Consider the following 19,428-nt stretch of genomic DNA (forward strand, 5'->3'; position numbering starts at 1 on the left):
GCAAGAAAATAAGTTTCAAACTCTGTTAAAATTAAGGATGGTAGAGCACTTTGCACCTAAATATTCCCATAAGTCTCTAACTAAATCTGTCTTGTGCATGGTTTTTATTTATGTTGTTGCATCTGCACTTTCATTCTTGTTATCAGCCATAGAAATGTCAGGTTACAGTTCCCTGGGGTTGCTGTTGCAGGATTTCCAGAACTGAGAAAAGGAAAAATTGCTGAAAGCTATATATATATGTATAACCCACTCCCTGGAGATTCCCAACATGCTTTTTTCAGAGCATATGTTTGCATCTTCAGGACAATATAAGCATCATTGAGACTTGCCTAGCACTTGATTTAAGTACTTAAAGCCTCTCTGATCCCTGGGAATCCCATGGTGTCGTGCAGTGCACCTGCAGCATGTGCATTTGTGCCAGTGCTTGGGGGAAGAGGTTTGTGTGTGCATGGGAGGTGTTGATTTTGCAATCCAGGTTTCTGCTAACACTCTGTGCTTGCCTCTCCAGAGCCAGTGGATCTCAGTGTTGTGTCCAAGTGTAACCCCTGCCTCTCCAGCCCGTGCAAGAACAATGGGACATGCAGCAGTGACCCTGTGGAGCTTTACCAGTGCACTTGCCCTTTTGGTTTCAAGGTATGACTCCAGATTAACTACATGAGGAGCAAGAAACTGTTCCCCATCACTTGTGCTTCTTTAATTGTTGTGCTGTGAGAAGTTAATTTTACAGGCATTGGGCTCCAAAGTTCCCTAGCTTAAGCAGGTTATGTGTGATTTTTCATCTGTGTCCTGTCACAGATTTCATCCTGTGCATTTCAAATGGCTTTGCTTCGTGCTGTGACTACACAGATCATCCTGAGAAACTTGCTGTGGTTGCCCCTGTTGTGAGTAAGGTGTTGGGCTATGCAATCTCCAGAGGTCACATGCAGCTGTGGGCATTCTCTGATTCTGTGATGTGGCTGTCCATGTAAAATGGCAAGTTAGTTTTATCATCCTTTTAGTTTCTTGTTTGCCACAGCAAATTCACCATTTCACAGGCTGCCAGCCAAAGGGAAGGCAGTTCAGAAGAGAATTAAGGGCCAGTTTGATCCATGGTGACAGAATGTTGATACCTGGTAGTTTACATCCACCTTCCACAGACTGATGAGTGATTCCTGATCAGACACAACCCTAAATCAGCTGCCTCTGAATTCAGAGCACTAATGTCACAGAGGGATCTGCAAATATGAATCCTGTGGATTCCAGTCATTGTGAGCATGCCAGCTTCCTGATGATACATTGGGAAATGGGGAAAGGGTCATTGAGTAGAGCAGTTTCTTCAGCAGTGATGGATAACTCCCTGGTTTACACTGCTCTGTGGGAGCTTAAGGACACCAGGGCACTGTCTCAGAGCTGATGTAGCTGGAAATCCAGCTCAGGACTCAGTAGCTGAAGGATTAAGTATAAGTAATAAATGAGGCATGTGATCTGTTCACAGCCTGGGGGGTTTCAGGTGCTGTGGCCAAAGTAGGCTGCATCCTGCAGGTTGGGATTTTATTCGCCTCTTTGGATATTTCTTACAGTCCTGGTCAGTTGAAACAGATGCTCATAAAACACGAAGTAATAAGAATTATAGGGGGAAAAGGAGGGCAAAACCAGATATACATGTGGGAAGTAAGCACAAGTGTCTGTGTGTTACATTTCAGGTAGGATTTAGGAATTAATTGGTTCTGGTGATATCACCATTTCCCTTCTCTGTTTTCCTGGGGTGCATCCCAGAGTAATTGATAGATCCCTGGAACATTGGGAAAGGGAAAATATAAAGCTTATTTATCCTGTTTCACCCCAGTACTCCTACACTTAGTACTCAAGCATAATAACACTTTTCCTAAATAATTGAAAAAGGCATTGAAAATTTCTTGTCATCAGAAATTTTTCTACCTGTTGGCAAATCAACCAGAAACTTTCCTAGGATTTAAAGGACCATATTGTCAAAAACCTCTTTACCTGAAAGTACTTGATAACAATCTCTTTATCTCCTCGGGTTAATAATAAAATGGTAATTTTAATTTTTAACATAAATTATGTTGAATTCTTCAGGTGGGAACTTGAAAAGTAAATTATTTCAGAACTAGCAGGAGAATGCATATCCCTTACTCTCTGTAAGACATGTATCATGGAGTAGGTATCCAGGTTATTCTAAGTAAAAATGTGTTAACAGCATTTCTTTTTTTTTTTTTGTGGCCTTTAGATTTTTGTTTGCTGGTTGTTCTTTTGGGATTTTGCAGTATCCCTTATTCACAAAGCCATTGGTATAGACACATTTATACTGCTAGAAGACATGTTTATGAAGGGAAGATTTATTAAAAAGAAAAATCAAGAATAATCCTGTAGTTTATCAGCACGTTGTAGTGTGCATTAAACCCCAAGATGCATTGTTTTCCTTGGAAAAGTTTTGGTAAATGCTTGATGTGGCTCAGTTTAAACATCTCAAAGAGCTTTTCTCCTCTCTCACACACTTTCTCAGGTGATAGCAGTGTTTGAGTGCAAAACCCAAAACCACTGTGAGCTTGTGAGCACCAAGCTGCCAGCCAAGCATGGTAAAGAGCAAACAGACCAGGCATGGCACTTGGAGCAGGGTTTAAAAATACTGGGTAACAGTTCAGGGAGAATTGGTGGAAATTTAATAAGCAAAAAAAGAACTGTGTGTCTTTACCACAGGTTTTTGAATAAAAATGAAATATGACAGGTCCAAATGCAAACCATATGAAAGGAGCACTCTATCTACCACGCAGTTCTCCACCAGAGATTCATGTTAATTCAATAACAATACCTTGCTTCCTTCTCACCAGCCAGCACCAAACAGCTCCATCCATCTGGAAGCTATTTCTCAGACCTTGATAAATTGCCCTAAATCTGCCCTCTCAGCATTTGTTTTTCCTTGTTTGATGTAGATTTTCAAAAAATCCTGTGTGGAAGAGTGCATCAATAAAGTGAAAAACCCACCCTTTTTACAAATTTAAGCTGACGGCTTTATAACATTCCCTGTGAAGGGACAGGCATTACAAGCAGCTTTCTGGGGCTCCTGTGCTCATGCCAGCCTTCAGAAAAAAACAAGGCTAGCACAAAGTCACCTAAGTTAACCAGTTGCCAGAGTGGTGTCTGATTGATCAGGATATTCTCCCAGTTAACTGCATTCTCAAAACCTTGTGGTCTGGTTTTCAGTGTCACACTGATGAGGGTTCCATCTCTCACTTTTCATGCTCACAGAGATGTTTTTGCTATTGAATGTAAACTTTGTGGGGCTTTTAGCAATTTTAGTGCTGCCCTTGATGGTTTGGGTAAACTCAAAAGTGAGATAAGTCATGGACCAACTGAGCTGCAGGGCTGGAGAGCCCCAGGGGTGTTTGATGAGGACAGAAACAGAGATTGCTCACTCAGGAGCGGGAAGGCTGAGCTGATAATGATCTTTGCTGCTGCTCTTTCCTTAAAATGGGTGATGAATGTGCTTGTTGAAGATAAGCCATGGTTGAAACAGTGCTGTTGTGGCTGTATTTCGGGGAGAAAGCCCCAGGGAGTGGGATATGGCACTTCAGCATCTGGCAGGCTCATGAGCAGGAGCTCCAGGGTGCCACCAGTGCTGGCAGGAGCTGGCTCTCCATGTTACAAAACTCATGTTTTCATATTAAACACAGGCATAGGTGTCATTCTCCAGTGGGTTGGGGTTTTTCTCTCTTCTCCATGGCATTCTTTGAATGGTTATTTAAAAAATATGTGTGGTTTAGATTGTAAAGTCTGATTGTAAGTAGAGAGATGGAGCTTTCTCCTGCTGGAAATGCCATTGGCCACCTGCAAGAGCCAGTGTGTGTGAGTGCAGCTGGAGCTGGGAAATAGATAAGGAGAACCTACCAGTTCATTGATTCTGTACAGTGTGTGGCTTGTAAGCATTCCCACTGACATTGCAAAATTGAGTCCATGGATGTTGGAATTCATGAGATTAATCAAACTTGCAGTCAATAAGCCATTGGGAAAAAATTCACTTTAATAACTGTAGCAAAAACTAAGGTGAGTGAAAGCAACATGCTGTGTATTTTGACATTTGCTTAATTCTGAAAATGCCCTTTTAGAGTTTTTTGGCTGATTTTTGTCTTTTGTACTTTCTTTTTTTAAAAACTGAGGTAGCAAAAATAAAGGATAATTTGCTATCTTTCAAATAGAATTATTTGTGGAATTGGGGAAAGAGTTTAAAAAGAGTTTTTGTTTTGCCTGAAATGAAAGAACATTGTCAACCCAGAATAGGAAGTGCAGTGCCTGCCTGGGAATCTCCACAGCCTCTCTGATTGCTCAGGTAAAGGAGCCAGAGCTGCTGGAATGCAGATGTTTGTCACCTCTGGGTTCTGCTGTCACTGACAGCTGTCTGAAATGGAAAGTGAAGATAGGTAAAACTGGCACAGCTCAGATCCCACACTCCAGGCACCAGATGCTGATGCATGTCTGTGGTAGAGTTACTCTACATTTTATCCAACTCTGTTCACCTCCCTGTTGAGTTCAGCCAGTGTCCTGACTTTCCTTGCAGCCCTGCAGTGTCTTGAGGGTTCAAGCAATTTCACCAATCATCCAGGATGACAGATACAATTGGAAAAATCCTGGGCAAAGCTCTTGGGCTTTGGAGAGACAGCATTCTTTGCAGCCAGACTCTTGTGGTGGGAGGCGTTATAGTGAAGCCAGAATGATATTTAGTGAGGAAGCAGGCTCCAAAGTTCTGCTAGGAATTTGGCTCTTCCCCCTCCCACCCCCCACGCCTGGTTTTTGTCCCTGGAAACAAGTTTAGAAGTGGAGGGTCTCAGAGCAGGATGTCTCTGGGAAATGGGGGATTCACACACATCCCATGCTGTGCACTGGTATAAATTCTGTGCCAGCACTTGAGGGGTCAGTGCTGCTGGGCAGGAACTGTGGCTGCTGAGCTCAAGGCTGACAAGACAGAAGGTTTTCTCAGCACCACAGGTGCTGCCCTGGCTGTGCCCCTGGCCCTGGCTGGGCTCAGTGGTGTAACCCAGTGCAGAGTTTGGCTGCTGCTGTGCTGAGACTGTGCCTGGTTTGTCAGGCTGATGTGTGCAGATGGAGCTCTGTGCTTTCGTTTCTTTGGCTCTGTTAACACACATGTGGGTCCCCATGTGCATCCTTCAGTGCACAAATAAATCCCCAAGCTGGAATTGCAAAGGGAGGAGAAATGGGGAGGGACTCTAAGCCTGCCCTCATCCACACGAGCCAGGAGAGCAAACTCCTCTCTCTGCCTCCACGTGTTGCTCTGCCCTGGCCTCTCTTCTCTCCCAGTGTCAGGGTCAGGGGACAGGCACTGGAATGTCAACTCTGTGCCAAGATTTCGTGTAGAAGAAATCAGTGCAGCAAAATGCTGTTTGTGTGAGGTGGTTCTGCCTTGAACTTTCATTCTAATAAATTCTCCTGGAGTGTGTGTTTATGTGATCTGGGGTGTTTTATTTTTGTTTGATCATTTTAACCATACTGAAAATGCTTATTAATGAATGTCAAAGAAGCATTTTCCACTCATAGTAAAATAAAAGAGAAAGCCTTTAGGGATGAGAGGTAATGGGTGGCCACATAAAATGAGCAGATCTGCATTTATATGTGGATTTTTAAGGCAAACACAAGTAAGCAGTAGGTGGTTATAATTATTTCATATAAAGCTCCTAGGGCAAAAAAAAAATGCAGAAATCACAGTATTTTCTTCTACGTGCTTATTCTGTAAAATTTACCATGCAGCAGACTTGTGTTACTTGCTTTTTGCCCTTTCTGTTGTAGTAGGTCTGAAGAAAATGGAGATTTACATGTAGAAGAGCATAAAATGAATGGCTCAGGGAGGGATTACCACCCCAGTTGCTGGCTGAAGGCGTCGAGGCAGGAACACACCCACCCTATAAAAACCCACTCATGTCGTGTGGCAGGCCTAATGAGGGCTCTTAACAATAAAGCAGCTCTGAAGAAGTATTTTGATTCTTGTTAGGCCAACAAGAAAGCAGATGTGGAGCAGCTTCAGGCATTCACTGTGTTTGTGCAGTGCTGCATCAGAAGGAGCTGAGCAGTTCAGGGGATGGGGAGCTGTGCCCACAGGTGGGAATTGCCACATTCATTCTGTTGTCAGCATGGATTATTTCCCCTCACTTTGATTTTCCTGGTCCAGTTCTAAATGAGTGACCAGACTTCCAAATCTTTCTTTTCCCAGGCTAAAGGATAAGTTTTTATTGGCATTTAGTCTGAATTTCAGGCTCTTGTTCTTATGTTTGCCTGATCCTATTGCACTAAATAAATTTTTTTCTTCCTCTGTGGTTTTTCTGCCTTTCAGGTGATTGCTGGTTCCTATAATTCTGCTTAATCAAGTTCTGTTTAACCAGGTCTTAATTTTCTGCATCCCACCATTTCTGCATGATTGAACCAGTTGACGTAGTTGGCCACAGCTGAAAATCCTTATTGTAAATTTTCTTGTGCTTTTTCTGTCATCTGTTATCCTTGAGGCTTTCTTGGCACTGAGTGTACTCCATGAAATGGCTTTTGGGTTTCTTTTGTTGTCCAAGAGCATGAACAGAGATTGTCCTGGGAGCTTGATTGCCTTATTTTCTTCCTTCCTTTGGAGATGATGGAATTGATGAAGTTGCTATGAGCAGGTTGAGATGAAAAGAAGAGTAAAGCCACTCCTGTTAGCAGAAATGATCTAATGCCCAACTCGTTTGGGAATTAGATTGGGATTAGATTAATGTGTAGGGATAAGTGCACGAACACTGCAGGTAGGGTTGTCCCAAAGCTCTCTGACCCCCATGGTCCCTGGGGTCCCCTCCTCATACTGCTGAGAACCTCTGACACAAATACTGTGCTCTTGCCTCACATAGTGGGCATGTTCCACTTGGTTAGTAGTCTGTAAAATTCATGTGCACGTTTGATTCTGAAATCACTGCTGCCTGCCTGTGTTACCTGCCAGTTCAGCCCACTATCACATTGAGTTCAGAAAGGATTGCTGGTGTCTCTGAGCTGGGAAACCTTGCAGGGGAAGCTTTGCAGATCTTCCACAAGCAAAACAGATTACACTGACATTTCTGCTGATATAATATGTGTTTCAGTGTGAGACCTTTTACCAGCAGAGAGCTGTTGCAAACCAAATGCCTGCATCCTTAACAAACAGGGATGTGCCAGCAGAAGGTTCTTCCAAGGGACTGGGACTCTTCCAGCATCTTTAGCTCTATTTATTTCAGAAACCCAGTGAGCTTTTTGGAGAGATTTTTTAATCACATAATCTCTGCCTCATGTTAGGTTTCATTGGGTTTCTGTTCATAATGTGTGTTTCCTCTCCAGGCAGGCTGTTCAGTAGCTTAAGTATTAGGCATAGTTAGTTTAAAATACAACAATTGTATTTTATTTTTATTTCTTAAATCATATTGATAGTATTTTTGTTATCTATACAAATGTCCAGTCTTTAGAACTTTCTCTACAGAGTTCACATTGAAAAAGAGGCACTGGCTTTGGATAGCCTGAAAGGCAAAGTTTTATTGTCACTGCAAAATGTACTTTAAAATAAATAGGCACTTAAATATTTTGAAGGCACAAAAACCACTGTTCTCATTCCTGAATACTGATTGAATTAGAGACTACATAGGAAATACTCAGTGTTGGATTTACATGAAATATATCAGGTTGTAAATTAACTATTTTCAGTATCCTTAATTTTCTTCTGCATCTCCCAAAATGTTCACACAATAATCTGGATCAGTCAGTTGTAACCTTGGAAGCTCTAGAGCACTTGTCCCATCCATTTTGGCACTTCTGGACTCATTTCAGACATGTGCTGTGTGAATTGACTTGTGATGGATTAATGACATATCTCCTGTCATTGATTAAAAGCCCAAAAGACCATTGAAACCCAAAGTGCTTATGTAAGGAGAGGTTTAGAAGGGCAATCAGGATTTGCATGGTAATTAATATAATTGCAAAATAAACCTCAAATGTCCACAGAGAATTGCATTCCATACTCATAGGAGAAGAACCAGAATTTTTTAAAAATAATATGATGAATCCTTGCACTTTGACTTTGACAGGCATATTCTTGATTACTAGCTGGAGAGGTAATGGAAGGTGTATTATACCCTGGAGGGTCATAAATCTTTCTGATTGAAATAAAATGAGGCTTAAGAGAGCAGAGTTTGCCTAATTTGCCATAAATTGACAATTGTGATTTATTAACAAGGACAAGGAAGTCACTAAGAATGTGCTGCTGCCATGGCCAGTTATTGTTTCATCAGATGCCAGATGTATCTAGACTGGCATAGGAGGTAACTATGAAGATGAAGATGGTAGATTTTAAATTTTGACTGTATTTTTACTTCTTATAGTAACACTGAGAAAGTTTGCAGAGGGAGCTAAATCAGCTGAGTGGTGGGAGGGGCAGCACAAGAACAATATCAGGGTCTCTTCTATTCATAACCTGCCTTCTGTGACATTTAGCAAATAGTATTTCTCATGTTTATGAGCAGCAGGCAACTCTGTTGCAGTATGGATGTGTCAGTGTAAGTACAGCTGTATAAACAGAGATGCTGAACTGAAAAAGTGATTCAGATTGTGCTAGGTAAATTCAGATTTATATTCAAATCTTCTATTCTAAATGAGAGGTGGATTAATTAAATTGATTTTTCATGAAATTAAGTGGCTTCTCAACAGCAGTCCTCAGAAGGCACATTTTTATTACCCCATAGGGATGGGTGACTGAAATGAAAGAATTAATTCATCCCCAGTGTGAGTGGGGATTTGTCCCTGAGGTGTGGGTGTCTGTAGCAAGGCCTGTGTTCAGAAGGAGGAGTCACAAGATTTTTGTGAACAACAGATGATCAAAATCTCTCAACTTCCACCTGGCAATCTGAAAGCAGTCTGATCCAAAATTGCTGTGATATTATCCGTGCCTTGCCAAATAATTTGTATATATGCCTGAGCAGATGGATCTAACGTACACCCTGCCAGCTCTTCTGGTTGTTTGACCTTGCCAATGAGCATCAGATACATCTTCTCCAGATTGGGGCTTAGCCATTATGTCCAGAAAGAGCATAAACAAGGAACACAGTATCACCTGGATCTGCTGAAGAGCTTCACACTTCTGTGTGTGGATTGCAGAGTGTCAGCTCTGCCTGTATCTGAATATCTGTGCAATCAGGAAACCACTTCCAAATGACCTCTCTGGTGAAATAACACTCCTTCCCAACGCTGTACTGTCTAGCCCTTCCTTTAAAAGAATTTAAGTTAATTTTATATTTTGAAGTTCCATTCTTCACACAGTTTTTAACATCTCTGATTATTTGAAGCATTCCCTTCCCAAAGCTGTGTTTGCAGGGATCCATCAAGCCCCTCATGCTGCAGTTAGCACCAGATGCCCTTATAGCTTCCATAACTGCTCTAAGACTTGCAGTACTTGTAAAACTTCTTTTTATGATCCCATTATAGCAAATACTGGGTTTCCCTGCCTTGAAAGGCTCTGAAATACACAACCATGAATAGAACTTGAGAGAGTTTTTCCTACTAAACTTGTAAGTTAGCGTGTTGGTTGTGAGGCTGAATTTATGGTATCGTGTTTCCTCGCTCGATTACGCAAAGTTCTTCTTGTTTCTTCTTTGTATTTGTGGCTGCTAAATGTGTTTATTACAGGGAAAACTGCTGAATGCCTCATTCTCTTTTCCCAGCTTAATTTTCTGGTGGAATTGAAGTTTATGTGATAAAACTTTGTTCATGAGACATCTCATTCCCTTCCTCCCCTGGAAAATTTCAATTTACCCTCCAATTTTGACTATTTCTGGCAGAGGGATAAAGGTTTCAAGTGGTGAAAGAAGTCACTGGTAAAAAATGCTATTAGGTAAGAATTAGCATCAGTTTATACCTTACTTGATCGCTGCATGGCATAGCTTTAGGAAAACCTTTGATCAAAGTTCTCACTTTACTAAGCATTAAAGAAGTAAAACTTGAAGGAAAAAGCTGCATTCAAAAGTTCAAACTGAATTCTCTTTCTATGCTGAGTGTCTGTGTCTTCTATTGCTTCTGGATTTTTTCCCCTCTCCTTTCCTCTTGTCCCATCTCATTTTATACGAAGGATCAAGAAATTACTGTCACACACCACATTTAGTCCTTCCCTTTGCTGTTGGACCTTGCAGGTCTGAATTTAAGGGCAGGTCCCACTGGCACATCCAGGTGTAGCAGCACTCAAGTGTGTGTATCAGCCTAGTTCAGAATAATTCAGAAAACTGATAAAATCCTTGCCATGCTCTGTGGGAGCAGAGCACAGCTCAACAAAGTGGCTGCAAGTGTCCATTTATTCTTCATTTCCCAGGATTAGGAGGTTGAAATGTTAAACTGGGAGATACTTGTAGGTTGGAATAACATTCCTGAATATGCTCATGGAACACAGTGTTCTTCTCAGTTATCTTTCTGTGAATTTTCCTTCCAGCCTATCATGAAGTGGAAGATTTACTAAGCCTTTTCCCTTAATGTAGTGGTTTCTTATTAACTTCTGACCAGGAAGCCCATAAGACAAGTGTTTTAATGTTTGTGAGACTGAGACTTGGATATGGATGCATTACTCCCACAATTAGGAATGTAAAGGACAGAGTGTGCAATACAGTGTCTTTGTAGATGTAATTTTGTCTGTTTTCCCTAAATGCTTTAGCTGTATTTAGACCTTGATAATGAAGTTGTTTATGAAAATTTCCTGGTTCTTAATTTAAAGTCTCTATCAACTATATTTGTCTTCATTTAGTATTTTTACTAAACACATGAATGCTACCATCTGTTCTCCACATACACCATCTAACTAAAATTTATTATGAACACATTGTATGTTGTTAACAAGTCGAATAAACTTTGGTATTTCTGTTGTAGAGCTCATTTTTCCAACATGCTGTGAAACACTGTAGTCATTGAACAGGGCTGTAATTAGCTGGAAAGAGGTCTCCCTATTCACAAACCAGTGAGCTTGGATAGATTCCTGCCTGTCTGCAGGTGTCTCCCTCGCTGCCTGGGTCGTGTTTCTCCTGCAGTCAGCAGTGATGGTTTTATACACCAGGAGCTTTCCTCCTGCCTGTGCTGAGCTCTGTGCTGCCATCCCTTAACTGTGCCCACTGCTGTTAGAAACAGGAGAAGGATCATGTTGGGATGGGCAGAGTTCACACCTCTACCATGTGAGTGTGAGTGAAACTCACAGTCTATACCAACAATACTGATTCTTGAAAATTAATTGAAAAAATTATCGCAGTGGTTAAAACAGTGTCAAGACCAGTGAGTGCTTTTTTACTGTGTTATCCCTTGTTCGTCCTGCTGAGGGTCTTATTAGTTTTTGCTACTTGTTATTGGGTGTTTTATTGATCATGATATAATGTTCCCAGTATTGGATCCTTGTAAAAGCTGGAATTTGGCACAGCAGTACTGAGGAACAGCTTGTAGATAAAGTAATGCCCAGTATGGGTAATTTCAAACAAAAAACTGACTCTGTGAATGGTGAATAGTTCTGTTCTCATTCACTGAAACATGGAGCTGGAGCAGCCCAGATAAAGTCTGGACCAGCTGAGGTACTTCAGCTTTAAAAGGACAGCTGGACTCTGAACATATACATCTTCTAATAAGTTGCAGAAATTTCCTGTTTCAATGCCTAAACCTTTCCACTCCTACAGAAAATAAGAGAAAATATATTAAAGTGTTTTGGATCTGATGCCTTCCTATCAGACTAGACAAAAATTTATTGTATCCTAAAAGAGGTCTAGAAGTAAAATATTGCACACAGAGGGACCTTCATCCTCTTTCTGTGAATTGCTGAGACAGTCCTATCTTCTTGCCTGTCCTTGAAACAAGTCTGCACCTCTTTTTCTGCTTCAGACCTCATTAAAAGGCTCTTTAGTCTTGAAGCAAATAGACAATATTCTCCTTTGTAACAATAGTTATTTCCAGGCAGTGTAACTCAAGGAGTATTTCCCAACTCGCAGATAAATTAATTTTAGTGATTCTTGACAGCAATTCCATTTTTCCAGTAAGAAGTCTTACTGTAAATTGAGACTGGAGAATTGCGTTATTCATTTGAAAGATGTTTCTAGAATGTCTTTAGGCTCTTCTGGGTAGTGACAGTCTCATACAGAAATAAAATGGCCTTGCTTTGCTGTAGATTTATTAGTACCACTATTTTCTGCAGCTTCTCTCCTCTCAGAGTTCTTTGTTTTTCAAAGTCTTCCTTGTTAGAGAACTTGTACTTGTTTTGTGGGCTCACAGTGTGCTACTGATGAAGTCAGCTCGGAGAAGATAATCCTCAGAGAAGGATTAAATGTTGTTTGTCCTTTTATTACAATGAGTAAACTGAGTCAGAGAGACTCTAATTTTCTTAAAGCCACACAGCAACTTTGTGTTGCAATTGTCTGGTTCAGCAGCACATTCTTATGGGTTTCCATGCTGTCTGAAGCCCAAGAAACCAATAATTCAGCCATGTTCAGGAGGAAATGAGAGCAGAATTTGTCAAGAGAAACTTCATATGCCAGTGCAAGAGACTGAAAGGGCCTTGCTCTAATTTTAGCGTTTATTAAATTTTTATAAGAACATTCAAATTAATCTGAGTAATTATAGTGGAAGTGATGGGATTGTTTTATATGGTGTTCAACTGTGACAAAAACCTTTAGAAAAACAGATGCTTTGGTGCTTGCTCCACTTGGCTGCCAAGGGTTTAGTATTTTAGTGATACAGGGGTGAAGGGTTTGTATGAAATAGAAATAACTGGTATTAGTGAAGTATCTATGTAATAATCAATTCTTCAGGGACACAAGAGAAGTATAAAAACCAACAGCTTCCAGCTTCACTACAGTAAGGTGGTGACCAGCCAGGGCTCAGGGCACAGATGGGCAGTGTTGGAGCAGGGTGGGAGCAGATCAGTGTCCCTGCTTCATGGCTCGCAGCCGCAAAGTGCTGGGGGCCACATGGTGCCAAAATAAAACCTGCACGAGCTTCCCTCGGCACCATCCCAATTCTTGCCTGAGACATTTGGGGACTGGGCATTTCAGATGGAGAGGGACAGGCTGCTTGGCACACGGAGCACGGATGGAGCAGAGAGCCCCTGTGCCAGGCCTTGGGTGAGGGCCGTGCATGCTGCTGGCACTGCTGCGTTGGGGATGAGCTCACAGCAAGGCATGGGGTGCCCAGGACTCTCTGCTGGCCTTTGGAAGTGTTTCTCTTCTGGTATGACCGTGGACAAGTCTGTCCCTCTCTCCTTGTATTTGCAGAAATTTTAAAATGCAAAGCTGCGTCTCCTCACTCTGGGGAATGATACAGCTTTGTGAACAAAGCTCCTCTGTGGCGTTGGATGATTATAATATAAAAGTATAGTATATATATATGTATTGCTGGAGGCCAGCAGTATGAGGCTCAGTAAGGTCAGGTGCTGGGGGCTGCCCTTGGGTCACTCCAGCCCCCTGGAGCTGCAGGCTGAGGGCACAGGGGCAGAATGCACAGGAGCTGCTGTTCTCCAGAGACTGAACAGGACCTCATGTGCCCAGGTGGGCAAGAAGGCCAGTGGCACATGGCTTGTAGCAGAAGTAGGGTGGCCAGCAGGAGCAGGGCAGTGATTGTCCCCCTGTACTCAGCACTGGTGAGGCCACACCTCGAGTGCTGGGTCCAGTCCTGGCCACCATCACTGCAGGACACTGCGGGGCTGGAGCGTGTCCAGAGAAGGGAATGGAGCTGGGAAGGGTCTGGACAGTCATGAGGAGGGGCTGAGGGAGCTGAGGAGCCCAGCCTGGAGAAAAGGAAGCTCAGGCCCTCTCACTTTCTACATCTCCCAACAGGAAGGTGCAGCCAGGTGGGGGCCAGGCTCTGCTCCCAGGCAGCTGGCAGTAGGACAAGAAGAAACAGCCTCAAGCTGTGCCAGGGAAGGTTCAGGTTGGATTATCAGGGCAAACTTCACTGAAATGGTTGTTGGCATTGGAATGTGCTGCCTGGGAAGGTGATGGAGTGATGATCTCTGGAGGTGCTCAAGAAACAACTGGGTGTGGCCCTCAGTGCTCTGGTCTGGTTGTCAGGGTGGTGACCAGTCAAAGGCTGGACTCCATCCTGTAGGTCTTTTCCAGCCTAGTGATTCTGTGGTAATCAGTGTGCCTTTCCTCTCTTCTTCACATGATGGCTACATGTCCTGCCTGCTGCAAAGTACTGAAGATTTCAGAGGTATTTGGAGGATTGAACTGTATGACAAGTGAGGAAGAGCCAAGCACCAGGAGTGGACAGACCAAATCAAATGAGCCCTGTACTAGAGTTCACACTCATAAGCTGATTTGGGTTTTTTATGCCTTGGTTAGGCTTACTTGAGGCTACACCGATTTCAAGATAAACACTCCAGGGACAAATTTTAAAAAAGCTTCCTAGACTGAATTATTGTATCTCTCAAGATATTTTACTCCTCTTGACTGCAGTAATCTTCCAGCTTTCCAGAAGATGAGCTGGCAGAGGTCGACTGCTAGCAGGATCTTCAGCAGGAAGAGCAGTGATCTCTTGAACTCCTTGTGATTGCTCAGATCCTTAAGACTTTTGGGTGGCTTTACTCCATCCTACTGTGTCAGAAACTGAAAAGCAAAACCAAACTCTTCAAAGTATTTGCCAGTTTTATAAATAGCTTGTTCTAATCAGCTCTATATAATGAGCTGAGAAATATGTTTATGCCTCGAAAGGCCAGTAAAAAATCAGTAGCATGGAGGTTGCTCAAGCTACTGAGGCTCAGTCAGAACTGAGGTATGTTCTAGGGCAATCTTAAAGAATGGAACTGAGTCAGTGATGAAGTCTTGGTGTGTTCTGTGCAGAAATTCAAACTCAGCTCCCACCACACAAAGGGCCTGTCCCCTGTGGGTTCTGATTCTGGTAATGAGCAGAGTGTGCTGTTGCAGGGTTTAACTGAGTGCCTGGTAAATGCAGTTGGGGAGTGCTGACTCCAGGTGGGTTTGTGCTCACTGTGTGTGGCCTTGTGCTTACCTTTGGTCATGAGCCGTTCTTTTCATTGTAACTAACATTAAAGTGTGCTAGAGTGCTGGTGAAACCAGCTGTTTCCTTAAAACACTCCAGTGAAAGAGTTCATTAGTCTTGAACCTGAAGTGGTACTGTGATACCCACCAGTCCCCTTGGACAAAGCAGTTGCCCTGCTAAATTCTCACTGAAGTCATGAATAAATCTGATCATCAATAAAGAACATTAGGTGATGCCATGGGTCTGAAGGTCACAGACCTCCTAAGTGGTGCCACAAGGAGAGTGAAGGAACAAGAGACACTGATTCAGATGACATGAGTCTTACTAACATTGTTTCTTTTGAATTTTCCCAAATAGGGTCGAGACTGCAGTGTGCCCATTAATTCCTGCATTCAAAATCCATGTGAGAATGGAGGGACCTGCCACCTCACAGAGGCAAATAAAGACGGATTCAGGTAGTAGCACAAAGTTCATTTAAAATCAGATGATAAAATTTAATGTGTTTCTGCTTTGCATTAATGAACTGTAATGGCTACTTTATAGAAACTACTGCATGTGGCTTTTCTATTTGCCATACAAAACTATTGCTTTGGTTTCAGTGGTGTGACATATTGTTTCCTGTGAAACAGGCCTCCTCATTTCCTCATAATGGAATATACATTTAAGAGCTTTTGAGTGGTCTCTATGATCTGCATTGTGATATCTGTATCCTAATTTTCCTTGGGGCATTTCAGTCTCACATCTAAGCTGTTTTTGTATTTGTAAAGTGAGCATCTGTTGTTTGACACCCAGATCCAAAATGTTTTCATGCTGAAGAATCTTGCAGACAAACAGGCTTTAAAGAAACAATTAAAAAGCACGGGGAGATTGTCACATCTTAAGCATTGTGCCTGCAAGAGAATAACCTCTGCAGCTGGGTATTGTGGATTTCAGTTTGCCCATTTAAAAAAAGATGTAGCATAGGTGGGAATACTCTGAGAGAAGTCCAGAAATTTTAATGAGATAGCTGGGAGAGCTGCACTGCTGCAGGCATTACTTCACAGCTAAGAAAATACAAGTTTGAGGCTTTGGTCACTCATTGTCATTCAAGTTGATAGAAAGTTTCTGTTTTAAAAAGAACTGCTAGAATTTTTATAGATCTGCTCCTCCGTGTTTATGCTGTTTCTTGCAAAAGAAGAAGCAGTAAACAGAAGAAATGCCCCAATGCTTCTCTCTGTGCCTGCCCACCCTCAAGAATTCCCTGCTTCCAGCAGATGCAGCACATCACAGGACACAGGACACTGTGATATGACAGTGAGAAAGCACAGGCTGATGGGGATCAAGAGATACTGTCAGGTTCTGTAGTGAACAGCATCTGGAGGTTTTTCCAGTGTGGAGAACAGGAGCAGACATGGCCACATGTCCATGAGGGGCAGTTCAGGGCTCAGCTGGAGCCTGTGACAGCCCCTGAGCAGAGCACAGGAGTCTCCTGAGTCAAGTTGTGTCTGCAGGGTCATGGTGGTGGGTGAGGAGAGGGAGGCTCAGCAGCTCACAGCACATCCAGCTGGTTGTGATGCTTGACAGACAGAATGTAGATTCTGGTGAAACCGCTTCTCTGATCTGATCTACCTCCCTTTGATTCAGATTTTAGCAGGCCCAGCAATGTTTGGAGTCAAAGTTCAGGTTCAGTTTCTGCTTGAGAGAATTAATGAGTTGGTGGTCTTCAGTTCACTTTCCTTTCTGGTCATTCATGTACATAGCTTTTTCCAGCTCTTGCCAATGTAAAACCTCACCATGTTAGAGTATCTGCAGTTTGTCACTCAGTACCCATTTTTCAAAAATATAGTTGATACTATAAATGCAGTAGCAAAACATTTTATAATATCCATAATACTAGAATGAGAGCCTTCAATATTTTTTGATTGGGTTTTTCATTTAGCATTTTTGTTTTGTTCTGTGGTAGTAGATAGAGTTTTGAATGACCCAAACTGAGAGCTACTTATAAATTTCTCTCATGAGTTGAATGAATTTTACAGTTTCAGAGGCTTTGCTTCAGTTCCAAATGAACATTGTTTTTGAGATCCTTTATAAAACTGCAGGGGTGGTTTTGTTGCTGAACAACATTTGAGGCTTTTTAGGGAGGGATTCTGCTTTTATAGTTATTTATATAGTTTCAGTTGGTCTAATAAAAGACACATAAAACCATATCTCATCAAAATCCTGCGGCATAAAATTGAATGTTCAGCATATGCATTGCTCCATTTTCCCCTTGTTTTTAATTCAGTCAGTCCATAATCTCTGTGGCTCTGCAGAACTTGGAGCTTTAGCATGGCGTAGGGAAATGTGATGTGGAGATGGAACAGTCAGTGACAAGGAAGATACAGAAACATTTTGAGATTGAATTTGGTTGGTTGGGTTGGGGTTTTTTGGTGGGAAATCTCTCCAGTGGATGGCAGCAGTCAGAGTTATGTGCATATAAATTGTGTTCACCAGGATGGGAAAACGCTGCCCTGCATTATGTGCTGTGAGGAAGCGGATGTCAGAAACATTTTCATGAGAGGTCTCCTTGGATTTTTTTGTTGTGTGGTCTGTAAAAGAAATTATATCTTCTGTATATTCTCTTCCCTAGGGAAATATATTCATACACAAGTCCTGCTGCCAAACTTGTCAAATCTTTACTCTTGTAAAAAGGAAACTTAAGCCAAAGTTCTCTCCCTATGAAATGCCAAGCTGTTTAACTCTCAAGTTTCTGTGGCCTTAGACAAGAAAATTACCATTTGAAATAATGCTAAGGTGGTGATGTTCCCCCCAAAGACAGGAAACTCTTAGTTATGACTGAGATTCCAGCCCAACGCTCCTGCTGTGCCTGGTGCCCACAAGGGCTGTCAGCAGCAGGGGCCTGAGGCACTCAGGTTTGCTGGAATAGCAGATCCTGGTGGGACAGCCAAGGGCAAAGGTTCAGCTGGAATCACTCTGTCCTCTTTTACCCTTGCACTTTTTCAATCCTGAGTAATTTTCATATTCTCTTCCTTCAAGCAGGGGCGACCTCTGTGTTGAAGAATAGATAAGTGACACAGTGTGGCTCAGGGAGGAGCTCATTCTAATCTAATCTGTGTCTGCCTTGACAAAAAGTTGCCCAAAAAGTCACTTATTGAGGCTGATGAAAGAGATGGCCAGTGAGACATGTCCTGGTGGTTCAGCACACCTGAAGGGAGGCTTTGGCAGGAGCAGAGCTGTCAGCTCTGCTGCTCTTACCCACAGGCAGCAGCTGATCTCTGATAACCTGCAGTGCTGGGAGACAAAGGCTCTGGGTTATTTTAACTTTTCTCCATATAAACCCCCCTCCTTTTCCCAGATGGCTTTTTTTAGCATTTTCCACAAACTGTAAGTGCCCTCATAAATGTAAAATCCTGGAACTGATTAACTGCTGAGTGTTAATTCTGCCTAGTTCAAGGAAAAACATTGCACTTCCAGATTTACAGGCTACTCTGTTGGGATGTAGACATAAAGGGCATCTTTTCGGTGAAATTGTATTTTTTCTAAAAGAATTTACTATATCTATTTAAAAGCTAATATTTTTTGGAAACTTGACACACTGTATGGGTATGTATTTTAATAAACAGAGGCTAAATTGTTTTGTTAGAGTTTATTTAAAAAAATCTAATACAGTAAACTTTAAAAATTGCCATCTTAAAAAAAAAGAAAAAAATTACAAAATGCTTTGGGCCAAAAGTTTACCCCAAAATGTTGCCATTTGTGTTCCCTTGAAACTTCATGAGGATAATGGGATGTTATTTAATTCTTTATAGGAAAACACAGCACCAATCCCTGAACAGGAGGAATAGGGAATTCGGACTTTTATTAAAACACAGCAACTTAGGAAACAGTTGTTTCCTGCATGGCTCCATTGTTTCCAACATCCACATGAAATGCTGTCTCACACTGCTTCACTACTGAGTCACTGCAAAGTTTTCATCATTGTCTCTGGAATTCATTTTCTCCCTCGGTCAGCTGGAACCCAAGTTTGATGACCTTCCAGTCACTCAGCATACTTCATTTTTCTTCTAAGCTTTTTCTGGGAGAATACATACAAACAGTCCCAAACTGCAATTCTTTCAACATGTGGTTCAATCCAGGTCCCAAGTATGTTCTATCTTTTCATTTCAGGCCTCATATCTGGTACATTTGAATGCAAATCAAAATAAAGAATCGTACGTCAGCAGTAATGTAAAGGCTCCCTATACTACATAAGGACCAGTAGCCAAATGTCATCAATTATCCTGACATTTCCCTGAGTATGGAATGTGTCCTAATACTGAGCAATTTATGTTAACAATCCCAAATGAATTGTTACTAATGGTAACTCCACTGTGAACCATTACTGTGATAGTGTTTAATAATGTCATTTTTAATTGCATACATCCAGGCTGCCCCAGTCCTTTTGTGGAAGGA

General features: G+C 42.0%; 1 protein-coding gene across 5 annotated transcripts in view; it reads left to right on the plus strand.

The window, feature by feature from the left end:
- The window catches only part of SLIT3 (slit guidance ligand 3), a 466,954-nt gene that overhangs the window by 399,055 nt on the left and 48,471 nt on the right, over positions 1-19,428 (plus strand). For all 5 annotated transcript variants that reach the window (XM_033073074.1, XM_033073076.1, XM_033073075.1 and 2 more), the window contains 2 exons: positions 509-633; positions 15,355-15,452. In XM_033073074.1, coding sequence (XP_032928965.1) covers positions 509-633; positions 15,355-15,452 — 223 coding nt within the window. The remainder of the gene's footprint in view (positions 1-508; positions 634-15,354; positions 15,453-19,428) is intronic.

This window comes from Catharus ustulatus, chromosome 15 (assembly GCF_009819885.2).
Source record: "Catharus ustulatus isolate bCatUst1 chromosome 15, bCatUst1.pri.v2, whole genome shotgun sequence".
Classification (NCBI taxonomy): domain Eukaryota; kingdom Metazoa; phylum Chordata; class Aves; order Passeriformes; family Turdidae; genus Catharus; species Catharus ustulatus.